Source organism: Phyllobates terribilis, unplaced genomic scaffold, assembly GCF_046119375.1.
Source record: "Phyllobates terribilis strain yellow unplaced genomic scaffold, ASM4611937v1 Scaffold_11__3_contigs__length_659146591, whole genome shotgun sequence".
Classification (NCBI taxonomy): domain Eukaryota; kingdom Metazoa; phylum Chordata; class Amphibia; order Anura; family Dendrobatidae; genus Phyllobates; species Phyllobates terribilis.
Genome location: NW_027362771.1, coordinates 262,956,436 through 262,970,067, shown reverse-complemented (window position 1 = coordinate 262,970,067; position 13,632 = coordinate 262,956,436). Strand labels below are relative to the sequence as shown.

The following is a 13,632-nucleotide window of genomic DNA, read 5'->3' as shown; positions in this document are numbered from 1 at the left end:
CGATCAGTGCAGGTGCCAGCGGTCGGATCCAACCGATCTAGAAGTAATCACCTATCCAGAATTAGTCCATGACAACATTTTATTTATTCCATATAAGTTGGACACACGGTTCACTATCTCACCCATACCCTGCACATAAAGCGGATACTCCGTATTACATCTCATTACCCATATTGAGTAACTGCTTTTGCTTTGCATTTCTATCCAGCGTAATGAATTCAACACACTTATTTGGGAAAAGAAACCATGAACCCATGATTTAACCCTTCGAATACCCTAGCCCAGAGTCATTTTAGCTAATCAGAAGTATATTTTTGACATTTGCATCACATTCACATTCCCAGAAGCTTGACTGCAAGTTTTCATCCACTGATGCTTCCATCCCTATAGCATCCAAAGGGTTAAAAGGACAGGTGCCAAATGTAAAGTTCATTAGTCATAAAACACTTCATGCTTGAAGAAAGCACACATTAGGAATGTGCTGAGTATTGCCCCCCTTTACCTTCTTCTTTTTCCACCTATGATTGGAGGCGATTTAACCGTTCGTGTTGATACGATCTGACAATGAACTGTTCCAAGTAACAGCATTAACCATATTGGTCCGATAACTTCCGTAAGTGGTACACAGTGAGGTCCTGGTGATATGGTGAATAATACTACTGAGGCAACTGCAAAACACAAGCAAAACATACATCCAAGTGCTAAAGACCAGATCACAACCTTAACATTTAGAGAGAATCAAGATTTTAAAGAACATTTTGTATAAAGTTGGAGATATCTCACCAAGTGTCATGATGATCAACAAGGCTGGGGTATAACTGGAGAATGGGGATGCTAATTACCAGCTTAAGGCTCGATTCACACTGTTGTCAAAAGCTCAATTTTTAGAGAATCCATATAGAAATATGATAGACCTGTTACAATGCGGTCATAGAGCTCACCCACCAGGCGGCTAATAAGCAACTGCAAACTGTGCCAGTGTGATGCTTAAAGGGGTTGTCCGATCCAAATCGATAAGTCTGCAGGCACTGTGTGTGACTGCAGACTTATGAATCCCTGAGTTATACATACTCCCGGCCAGAGCCTGTCCAGTGGGTGCGGCCTTGCTCCATACACTTGTATAGAGCGAGGCTGCACTGGACGGGCTCTGGCCGGGAGTATGTATAACTCATACATACCCTACAGTTCCGGGTCAGAAACCGCCGAATCCTCGCAGCACACAGTGTTTGCGTTGGGGGGATTCATAAGACTGCAGTCACACAGAGTAACTGCAAACTTATCTATTTGGACCGGACAACCCCTTTAACTGCAAAACGTTGTAGCCATTAACAAACAGTATGGACACATGCAGCAGAGATAAGGACTGGCAGTTTTTCTTACTGACTGTTAATGGCTGCAACGTCATATTAGGTCCATCCACAAAGGAGTTTGCATGCTGGCAGGATTTGCAACCAATAAGCAAGATTGAGGTTTAACAGCTATATGACCACTAATGAGACAATCCCTCAAAAGGAAATCTGTCAGCAGGTTTTCGCTATGTAATCTGAGAGCATCATTATATAGGGTACGAGAGCCTGATTTCAGGGATGTGTCACGTATTATAGTTTCAATGCAAACAGTGTTTTGTCAGCAGATTAAAGGGAACCTGTCACCATGAAAATGCAGACCAATCTGTGGACATCATTTTATAGAGCAGGAGGAGCTGAGCAGATTGATACATAGTCTTGTGAGAAAAGATTTACTATAAGCTGTGATTTATTCCTTTAATTATCTGCTCTTTATGGGATTTCGGGTCCAGTGGGCGGTCCCAACAGTGACTGACAGCTTTCTCTGTATAAGTGTACATAAATAGATAGCTGTCAGTCACTGATCGGACCGCCCTCTGGACCCAAAATCACAGAAAAGCAAGAAGTGTAAAGGATTAAAACACTGGATATATTGAATTTTTCCTCACAAAACTATATAAATCAATCTGCTCAGCTCCCCCTGCTCTATAACATGGTGCTTCCAGATTGAACTGCATCTTCATGGTGACAGGTTCCCTTTAACACGAGCAGGACTACAGCTCACATGACCAGCAGTCAGACTCATCTATGTAACCCCACCCCCACCACTGAGTAGCAGCTTGCTCGCAATGCACAGTGTACTCCGGAAGCTGCGGAGTCAGGGGTGTGGGCCGGGTTATACACAGAGCAGAAGACTTCACTCTGCTACATCGTCATCAGACAAAGCAGGTATTCTATGAAAACTACAAGCAGCCCAGTAAGTGATACATCCCTGGAATCAGGCTTTGTTGCCCAATTTTATGCTGCTCTCAGATTATATAGCAAAAACCTGTTGACAGATTCCCTTTAAATAATGAACAGAACTGAGCAGCTTGCAGTGTATTCTAATAAATGTAAGCTGCAGAAAGAAAATTGGTAAAAAATGTATTTTAATAAAACCAACTACATTACAAAATGCTTGTAATGCACTGAAACAAAACATACAAGGTGTCCAAAGTATTTAAACAATCCTCATGCTCTTATGATACACCAGTCTTTCCAATAAGATGGTTTCATCCCTGTATTAATGATGAGCTATATTCGGAAATCTACCATCAGTTCTGCTTTCTGTGAACTATAAATACAGGACAAATTCAAGAAATGTATATATTTGTACATGGATAGTTTTTCCAGAAGCAATCTGTTTCCACCATGATCATGTGTGAATAAATTATTCTGTAAGTAAAAAAAAATATTTTAATCCCGACACAGGGGGTGAAATTATCGAGGCGGCTTTTATAATTGTAACCTCAATAAATATAAAGCATATGTGCAGGCTAAAAATAAGTTGCCATGGGAACAAATACCAGCAAGGGAATGCAAATAAAAGCTACCCGGGCGCTTGTAAAAAGGTCATACATACTAGTTACTGGATTGCAGCATAAATTATTTCATGTGCTTTCATAGGTCACCATAGGCCTCTGAATCAATAGTCTGCTGAGCTAACGGACGAGTTTATTTTCATTGAAACGCCTTTTCAGCTGAATTTAAAGCAGAATGTGCTGTGGGAAAACCTGAATACAGACATCTAGGTAGAAAAGTCCAATACTGAACACAACAACATGCTAGCCATGAATCAATTCTATTCATTGAATACACTAAAAAAGTAAAAAACAGCAACACAAGGTATTACAATCAGCTGCGTTATCTAAGGGTGATGCCAGGCAGGGGAATGAAATAGACACATTAGACCAATGACGGATGTATCCGCTTATTCTGACGGACAAATCAGTGCTCCTGTGTATGGAAGCGATGGCTGTAGACCGCACCACCAGCCAAAGCATCATTTGGCTGACAGCCATCAATTGTGTATTCATCAAAAAAGCCCCTGCTCCGCGATTCCTCCAAGGTCTTGTACCATCAATGTAATGGTTTCCCTTTGCTGTCCTGTGTACGGTGATGTCTCGTATACTATCACAGGCTCAGCACGAGTGAGTGGCATTCAGTGAACGAGCATGTGCAGTGGCGGCCCTACTGCGCTGGCTACAAGCATGTGTACATTAATCTATAGTGCTGAAAAGCTTTTATACTATGCTTTGGAGGTCGAGGGACAGTCGCTGTGCCTAGATCAATGGTAGACTAGTAGGAGCAGAGCACAGGACAAGAGGGAGGAGTAAGCTACAAGCTGTCTAGATCATGGAATGAATGGAGGGGGAAGTACGTTCAGCATCAAGCGGAGAAGTTTTATTTTTTTTTATTGTATTCCTCTCTGAAAACCCCCTTTTTTGCCCCTGTATGGGATCTTTCAAGCAGATCTGTCACTAGATTTTATTATAAGAACTGCGCATAATATTAATTAGAGCTCTTAGACCTGAAACGTCTGGTGTACTACTTAGAAAATCCATAAAATTAACTGCATAATCCTCAAATTAAAGGGGATGTTCACTTCATTTTATTACCACCCCCCCAAATGTATTCTCCCGGGGCCCCTAAGTGTCTCTGTAATTACCTTGCGGTACAGTTACTGCCTGTGAGCAGCGCTATTGGTGGCCACTCACAGGCATCACGTGACCCCCGGCTGCAGTCGGCTCTGACATCCGCTGATGTCACGTCATGATTCCGGATGCAGACGGGGGTCTCTCTTCTGCGTTCTACCGGTGGATGCTGAGTTGTGGGTGGGGTTATCCCGTGCGTCACACCCAGCATCCACCACAAGCTCTGCCTCTCATCATTCATTGGGAAAGCGCGCGGTGGATGCTGGGTGTGACGCGCGGGATAACCCCACCCACAACTCAGCATCCACCGCGGGGACCCCAGCACTGAGTCACGCCTCACTTGATGTGACATCAGTGGCGGGTCACGTGATGTCTGCGAGTGGCCTGCGGTAGCGCTGCTCACAGGCGTTATCTGCAACACAAGGTAATTACAAAATCCCTCAGGGGCCCCGGGGGATACCATTGGAGGGGGTAATAAAAAGTCATGAACAACTTCTTTAAGCTCTAGTTGGACTCCTCAAATGCTCATTTTAATTTTAAGCAGGGAATCTTTCATAAAGGATTATTTAGCCATTCTGACAAGGTATTTTAAATTAATTACACCATCCTCATCAGGTTTAAAGGGAACCAGTCATCACAATTCATGCTGCTCAAACCACAGACCGCATGAATCAAAGCCTGGCAGCACAGTTACAGCCAGGTACATTTCTCACTAAGTGCTGTCGTTTCAGATAAAATATAGTTAGAACTCGGGTGGACCAGAGACAAGACTAGTCCAGCGCCACCACTCCTGGCTCTTCCCATCATTGCTCCAGGCGAATGATCGTTCTCTCTCTCATGTGTACATAAAGAGTGACCCGTCAATCACCCACAGCAGTGTGGAGAAAATATAGCTGAGGAGCATAACCAGAAATGAGACTAGTCCAAATGTTCTTACTATATTGTCTATGAAACCCTGGCGCATTTCAGAGAAATTAATACCTGGCTGCAATTGTGCAGCCAAGCTCTGATTCATGCTGCCCGCAATTTTGGCAGCCTGAATCAGATGACCGGTTCCCTTTAAGAGATTTGTTGACAGTTCTGCTTTCAATCAATCATGACCCTGGTGCTCAGCATATAACAAGGCTTAGCTTTGATTGCTGTACTGTAACAAACCCAGCACCTGTGTATCCAACAAATTTTATAAGGGTTGTCCAGTCTTGACGTACAAGTCAGTGATTTTCATACTTCCGGCCACATTCCAACTAGACGTATCCAGCTTCACTCAATACACTTGCATTGAGCGAGGAAGCGCATGTCTAGTCGATACGCGACCGCATACTTGCAGTCACGCGCCTACCGCTCCCGGCGCCGACGTCTCACAGCATGGTGACTGCAGACTTGCACTCCAAGGCTGGACAGCCCCTTTAATCTTGAAGTAAACAATGAAGGATACCATACAATTACCGCATACATTTCTTGAAAATAATGAGGATTTGATCAGCACTAAAGGTATAAAAGAAATCTAAATTGCTTTCCATTATATAATGAAAAAGCTGTATTTGCTGAATCAAAAACATTTTTTCTTTCCGTTTATTACAGCATTATAGTATTGGTGTAGGCTGTTTTACAGTCTTGCATAGTGACAACATGTTGACTGTAGTCTGACTTAAATATATTCATACAGCCGGTTTCTTCTTGTGAAGCTGCCATAATGGTTTTTTTTGGCCTTGTAGGATTGTTTGATTATTTTTGTATATAAAAACTTCTCCATTGGGAGATGTAGATTCTAAAACCAACAACATATGTTTACTGCTAACCACCAGGGAGAGCTGTGTAAATTGCTGCTACCGGGTAGAGCGACAGACTGCGCAGAGATATTCCTGAGCATCTAAAGGAGTTGTATTCATTTGCATCTGAGTGCAGGAAATTTGAGATGAGAAAGCGCCTACATTTTTATAAAGGCTGGCGACAGTTGAGATTGCGAACTGTCTTTTGTATAAGTCACGGGTAAAAAAAAAACCCTTCTATGAGTCAGTGTCTGGAACACTGGTTGTTTTCTAACTACAAACCCAGGACTGAAGCCACAAAACAATAAGCTGATGAGAAATATTTGCATTACCAAGTCCATGCGATCCCTAAGGATTAATTGGGATACGTTTGAAAATCAATACACCACGTTGATTAAAGGGGTTTTCCATCTTGAAAGGTTTGCACCCTATGATCTTGCCCTATGTAAACATCAGCTGTATTTACATTACCCTAATCCAGCACTTAACCACTGCAGCCAATCCCCGAGCCTAGCGGCCAATCCACTGAAGCCAATATAGACATCATAAGCAGCTGGGCTCAATGATTGACTGCAGCCAGTAAACAAAAGCAGTTGCATTCACCCTGCTCCCAGTGATTATTGTTTTTACATAGGTTAAAAATTAAAAAAGTTAAAACATTTCAACTTGGAAAACCCATTTAAGCTCACTCATAATATTGGAAATTGCAGGCTACCCAACATTTAGTTTTCATATATGTTGGCGAATATATTAAAAACAAAATATATATTTGCTTGACACAAGCAATCACAACTAAACAATGGAATCAAAGGTGTCAGTCACTTTCTCCATAATTACAACTTGACCACAATGAAAGCTGCTGGAAAGCTCTGAGAAGTACCTTAGTACATTAATAATGCATGCCAATGTGATGTGAACATACAACACTAGAAGCACAAGGACACGTTGAAGGTTTTCTCTATCAAGTAAACTAGGCCAAGTGTACAAGTCCTGAGCAGAGAAAAGTAAATCAAGGATACAGAATATCTCAATGCCTCATTACACCTACCTTGTAGGAGATATAGTAGAAGCAGCCAGGAGAAAATGACCTTTGAGGTTACTTGAAGCCACCATCTGAAGAAAAATGGAAAGAACACAACTCGAACTATTCCTTTTCTTGTAAGAGATGTCCATGGACTTTCTGGTTTTGCTTTTGCAAAAGCAGAACCTAGTGTGAAAAAAAAAAAGTATAATTAAAAGGATTATTCCAAAAATGGAAATATTTTTGGCAAAGTACAATATCTCAATGACTACTGTTAATATACAGTAACGTTTCTTTATTGTACCCTTATATCTGTTTTCATCTCTTTCTGCACGTCTGTGCATCCAGCTTCACAGATCTGGGCGGGCATTCCCTATTCTTATCTCACAAAACTACAGTTCCCAGCAGCACACTGCTTCTTCTCAGTGCTTTGAGTCTCTCCCCATGCTCTAAAGCAGGGGTGGGCAATTAATTTTCCCGAGGGGCCACATGAGAGGCCGTGACTGTTGTGGAGGGCCGAACCAATAGACTGAAAATAACTCTGCTCAATATTAATATTAAGGATAATTACTTTATATTAATATTAATAGTATCACTTAATATTGAGCAGAATTAAGTATGCAGACATCCCTCTATATACCGTTTGAGCACACACACACAGCCCCCTATATATCTTAAGAGCCTCCCCCGTGTCCAGCAGGAGACCCCCACGGCCACCTTCCCCGTGTCCAGCAGGAGACCACCCCATGGCCACCTTCCCCGTGTCCAGCAGGAGACCCCCATGGCCACCTTCCCCGTGTCCAGCAGGAGACCCCCATGGCCACCTTCCCCGTGTCCAGCAGGAGACCCCCATGGCCACCTTCCCCGTGTCCAGCAGGAGACCACCCCATGGCCACCTTCCCCGTGTCCAGCAGGAGACCACCCCATGGCCACCTTCCCCGTGTCCAGCAGGAGACCCCCATGGCCACCTTCCCCGTGTCCAGCAGGAGACCCCCATGGCCACCTTCCCCGTGTCCAGCAGGAGACCCCCCATGGCCACCTTCCCCGTGTCCAGCAGGAGACCCCCCCATGGCTACCACCCCATGTCAAGCAACTGACCCCCATAGCCTCCCCATGTAAAGCAACTGACCCCCATAGCCATAAAAAAAAAAAACACCACATACTCACCTCGCTTCCATTCGCGTTGCCCCGATGCTGTGCCTCTCTCTCTGCTCGCAGTGCCCCGCTCAGCTGAGCGGACATGATGACATGACATCATCGTGTCAGCTGTCTCACTCACTGATTGGTGGAAGGGGTCGGCGGTGCAATCTTCCACCAATGCAGTCACTGCTGTCTGCATCCTGATGATGCACACAGCGGTGAAAGTGGTCGGTGGGCGCAGCAGCGATGGACAGGCGGGGGAGGGTGCGGTGCGGCCAGCGAGCCACTGTTTTAAGCCCATGGCTGTCTCGGTCCGCGGGCCAGCCACAGGGTCGGATGTGGCCTGCGGGCAGCACTTTGCCCAGGCCTGCTCTAAAGTGAGCTTCCTGATATAGATCTCAACATTATTTCTATAGATGATGTGACCATTGATAGTTTTGAATGTAGTGACTGTGACCCAGTATTTGACCAATATTCATATTACTATTTACAAACTCCACATTTCTTTCTTTGGTGGTTCATGGGGATCTTCGGAGTATAATCATGCTCTCCCCTGCATGCATAGCAGAGCCAAGCATAGCATAGCTGTGCTACAACCTGGCGATTGCCAGGGCAATGGGGATGCCGTGAGAGAGTCTGGGGGACATTTTATTAGACAGGGTCATAGGTGCATCTGTTTTTCATGAATCAGAAAGGATCATTAGGTCCAGCTAGTAGTTGGATCTTCAGCATAACATAGTAAATTGAGCTACAACCCAGATGTCAAATGTTTTATTAGACAGAGTCAAACATGCTCAGGTTCTCCTATTGACCAACAGAATTAGAATTACTGGAGATCGAATTCAGTAGCAACAGAGGGTAGCCCTGAAAGGGGTCATCATTGTGTGGCGTGATCGCTGCAAATAAGTGCAGATTTTAAAATGGTCTGTATTTTGGGAATAACCTTTAATAAATTTTAGCTTTTATTTAAGCTATACAATTAGTGCATTAAACAGATATTCATAAATTAAAATAACAATATCAAATAATATTTTCATATTGAATTTCATATTGAATATCACTGAATATCAAGTGAAGTCTTCACCTAATGACAAGTTCATTAGAACAATCATAGTAACCCAAGGAATATCATGTCAACAATGCAATATTGGGTACAGCTATATACAAGTGTGCACATATAAGACTAATTGCATATATTTCCGTGCCTGGGAAAAGCCAAGCTTCGAATTACTCAATGGTATACTATGTTTTCTATGTCAGCTATGCAAGTATATGCTCCAACCAGTATCACAAAGCACATAAAATGCATCGACTCTTATTTGGTGAAAGTCACATCTCCAAATGATTCTTTAGATGAATATGTAAGCTCACGTGAGTATTGAGTGTTCACAGTGTATCACGTCCATTTCTGAAGACCCTGCATTCACTCTGGATATTCGTGGAGATGACAAATGACAGGCAGCATTGTGCAATTGCTAGGACACACTTAGCAGGCCCAAGGCACCATGCCACCTGACGAGTTGTGAAAGCCTGCTATTAGCATGAACTTGCTTGACATCTTCTTTTTCCATTGTGATCTTCGGGTAATTTGAGCTGCTAATAGTAACACAATCGCATTGCAGAAGGAGACTTATAATCACGGTTAAATACTATACCTCTCACAAGATCCACATCAATGAGGTCTGGCTTAACGTGCCCAGTTTTCTTTGGCTTGTTTTTTAAACCCTGCACAAACAAAGAAACAAATTCAGCCATTTCCGTCTCGTATGACAAATATTTGTATCTGAAGTAACAAAGATTTGGGTGTTGGCTAGCCATACACATGTGGATTTCTGCAGGATGCCCCCTCCCCACTTTATGATCATCTCCATAAGACCTGCTTGTGTTCTGAATAGGGAGAGGGGAGTAAGCTGCTGCCAGACACAACCACTGAGACTCTTCTCCCCTGGAAATAGAAGGATCGGACATTGAAATTCAAAGAGCCCCATCCTTCCACCCCTCATCTGTTTGGGGAGTTGGGAGGGTCCCACACATACAACATATGCGGCCAGGTGAAATGGGGGGCAAAGCCAACATTTAACATGTTCTGTAAAGCCCCTCCTAAGGATCAGCGGGCTCCCAACAGTAAGACAGCCAGCGATCAATGTTATCCCCTATCTTAAATAAAAGAGATAACATATACTTAGTCTTGCTTTATGGTGCCCATAGACATTAGAATTGAGGGGTTGTACTAAGATGTTGAGATAACACAAACGTTTTTTAACCTTGTATACGCCGTTTGTCACTTTCTACTATATCTGGTGGTGATGAGACACATTTTTATTGTATGGTCCATTTGTATTGTACATAATAGAAATAGTAGAGATGTTAATTTTCTGACCATTTGTTTTATTCATCAATTTTTTATTCTGTTAAGTATCACGTGAACCACATGCTGGCTCCTACAGCCTCTTACATAAGGAAAGAAGTGAATCTCAAAGAAGTGGACTTTAGGTACACATAAAAGGGTAGGATTTGGGGAGTATGAGCGCAAGCTTTGTGACAAGGCAGGAAAAACTGGAGTGATAATTTGGAAACTAATCAGGCAGTATATAAAAGTAACATCGCTACTATTTACCTTATGTGTACCCAACAGAAAGAACCGGTCTAATAGTAAACGCTCTTCCAAACAAATATAATACCCAAAAAGAAAAGGAAATAGAAGCGTCTAAATAAAATTGAACATCTTATATAATATCTTTATAGAATCTGCACACAAGTGCATCAGAATAACAATAGTCAGAGAAAAAGACCAACCCAGGGGTAATCATCCACACCATCACCAGGTTGTATATAGGAGCAGTTGCTCAACATATATTGGTATTTAAGGAGAGGTTTGGTCTTTTTCTCTGACTATTGTTATTCTGATTCACTTGTGAACAGACTCCCGTTATAGGTTTTTACCTATCTACTCTCATGGTTGTAGCCTCAATTTTTTTTCTAGCGGACCACCATCTTGTCCATCTACTTATGATCTCACATAGGATCTGGATTGCACTGACACTTTAAATCCCATATAGAATATGTTACATATGGCTAGTTTTGCACTTTATATACCCACTGTAGGGTTTACAGCATCTCTATTAAGGTTGTGCAGACTTGACATTTAGTTGGTACCATTTGTCTTTGCTATTTCCATCCATCCCTCCTGTTACAGTGTGCTCCCTGGTATGATGGGGCACTTGTCACTATAATCCCTTTCTGGATTTTCAATAAAGATTTGTTAAATTTTACTTAGACACTTCTATTTCCTTTTGGGGTATTTACATTATGTAGACTGCAAATGGAACACTACAAAAAACTAAACATTTCTAGAAGTGTTTTTTTTTTTTTTATTTAAAAAGAAGTTGCAACAAGTTCTTCAATTGATAATTTTTTTTTTACAAGCTCTTTGCAATTTTAATTCTGCAATTTACCTCTTATCAAAAATCCTCTCAGTTCTCAAGTATAGAGAGAGTATTAAAAACTTACATTGTATAGCTCGTTGCCTGGGTTACTGGCCACATTAAAGGGAACCTGTCAGTTGAAGAATGTTATTAACCTACAGATATGGGGGTTAATCTGCACGTTAATAGTGCTCTGAATCTGCCCAGCGCTGGCACTTAGACCCACGCTGCCAGGAGGAAATTAACTTTATTCCTCGTGGCAACATTCAAGTTTCAGTCACGGAAGTGGTGCCAGGGCGGGCTCTGTGTACAGAGAGCAGTAGAGGGCTGTAACCACGTCCCCAGCAATGACGGACAGCCGGCCTTAATGCTGAGCGTCCTCTCAGTCAGTGCTGGGGGCGTAGTTGCAGATGCCGATCTGTATACACAGAACGGCAACTGAACCTGCGCCGGTGACGCCTCCGTGACTGAAACCCGAACGTTGCTGGGAGGAATAAAGTTAGACCCCTGCTGCCGGGAGGGAATTAAGTGCAGGCACCAGTCAGGTTTAGAACGCTATTAACCAGCATATTAATCCCATATCTGCAGGTTAATAGTGGTTTTTTGTTTTTTTTTCACATGACAGCTTCCCTTTAAAGTCTTAGAGTAGCCAGTAACCCAAGCAAAATACACGCACTACTAGCAGGCTCTAGAACCTGCTTGTGCTGCCCTGAAGATGACGGAACACTAGATCCAACCAGTCTCAGTCCCCTAAGCTTCTCCCATGCCGCAGAGTCAAAGTGGTCTCTGTTAGAAGCCTAAGGGAGAGCACAATTTGAATCATCGGTGCAACCATGCAGCTAGTTTTATCTGGCAATCTTCAGGAGCGCACCATTCTCTTGCTTCCAAGGTCCTGAGAAGCAGAGGAGCAGTCAGCTCCTAAGATTGAGGATACAAACACCCCTTTAAGTAATATGGCTTTCCTAGGTCAATGGTAAACTGGGAGCCAGCTAACGAGCTATATGCAAAGGACCAAAGAGTCACTGTTAATCAGATGTTGCCCATTTAGAGTTAGTAGCTAGCCCAGTTCCCAGAGGAGCTTTTAGCAGCTTTCCACTGACCCCAATTATCACAGTTACGACACCCCAATCTTTCTACCCTACTGTTCTGCTATACAGTACTTGTGCCATTCTGTAGCTCAGGAATTATATTTTAAGAACCAGAAATTGCAGGATGAACTCTACGACATGTCTCCCGAAGAGTGGAGTACCGCACTGCACAGATGTGAGGGCCAATCAAACAGAAAAGCGTTTCATAGGGATTTTGGCCAAAATGTTTTTATGAATTTCTACTTTATCACCTTTAGCGATAAATAACTATTAAAAAAAAAAAAAAAACACCACAAGAAAATAACCGGATATGCAAATACACTAAATGCATCTAGACTTTCTATTAGCAGAAAACGGTCATAAATAGTACATCATATTTACATATCCTGGCAGTGGAAAACCAAGCTTTGAATTTGCAAAAGTATGATTATATTAATTCTTAAACCTTTACAACCCAAACTGTACTAAACAGATGATATACAACACTGCATAGTCAGCATACACACATCAGAACATTAATATTTCTCCTAAGACTATAACCAAGGTTGAGGTCATATGTTAAATAGTATATTCACTATGTCAAATTAGCAGTATAAAAAGGAAATATGATTAACTTTTATTAGCGTAAATTAACACTATACGCATTGCTAACATTTATAGGTGTAGTATATACAGTACAGACCAAAAGTTTGGACACACCTTCTCATTTAAAGACTTTTCTGTATTTTCATGACTATAAAAATTGTACATTCACACTGAAGGCATCAAAACTATGAATTAACACATGTGGAATTATATACTTAACAAAAAAGTGTGAAACAACTGAAAATATGTCTTATATTCTAGGTTCTTCAAAGTAGCCACCTTTTGCTTTGATGACTGCTTTGCACACTCTTGGCATTCTCTTGATGAGCTTCAAGAGGTAGTCACCGGAAATGGTCTTCCAACAATCTTGAAGGAGTTCCCAGAGATGCTTAGCACTTGTTGGCCCTTTTGCCTTCACTCTGCGGTCCAGCTCACCCCAAACCATCTCGATTGGGTTCAGATCTGGTGACTGTGGAGGTCAGGTCATCTGGCGTAGCACCCCATCACTCTCTGTCTTGGTCAAATAGCCCTTACACAGCCTGGAGGTGTGTTTGGAGTCATTGTCCTGTTGAAAAATAAATGATGGTCCAACTAAACACAAACTGGATGGAATAGCATGCCGCTG

At 42.4% G+C, this 13,632-nt stretch overlaps 1 protein-coding gene across 2 annotated transcripts in view; it reads right to left on the bottom strand.

The window, feature by feature from the left end:
* The window catches only part of PHTF2 (putative homeodomain transcription factor 2), a 128,688-nt gene that overhangs the window by 41,194 nt on the left and 73,862 nt on the right, over positions 1 to 13,632 (bottom strand). For both annotated transcript variants that reach the window (XM_073652289.1, XM_073652290.1), the window contains exons 4-6: positions 9,565 to 9,634; positions 6,797 to 6,955; positions 503 to 668 (exon numbers count right to left, since the gene is read on the bottom strand). In XM_073652289.1, coding sequence (XP_073508390.1) covers positions 503 to 668; positions 6,797 to 6,955; positions 9,565 to 9,634 — 395 coding nt within the window. The remainder of the gene's footprint in view (positions 1 to 502; positions 669 to 6,796; positions 6,956 to 9,564; positions 9,635 to 13,632) is intronic.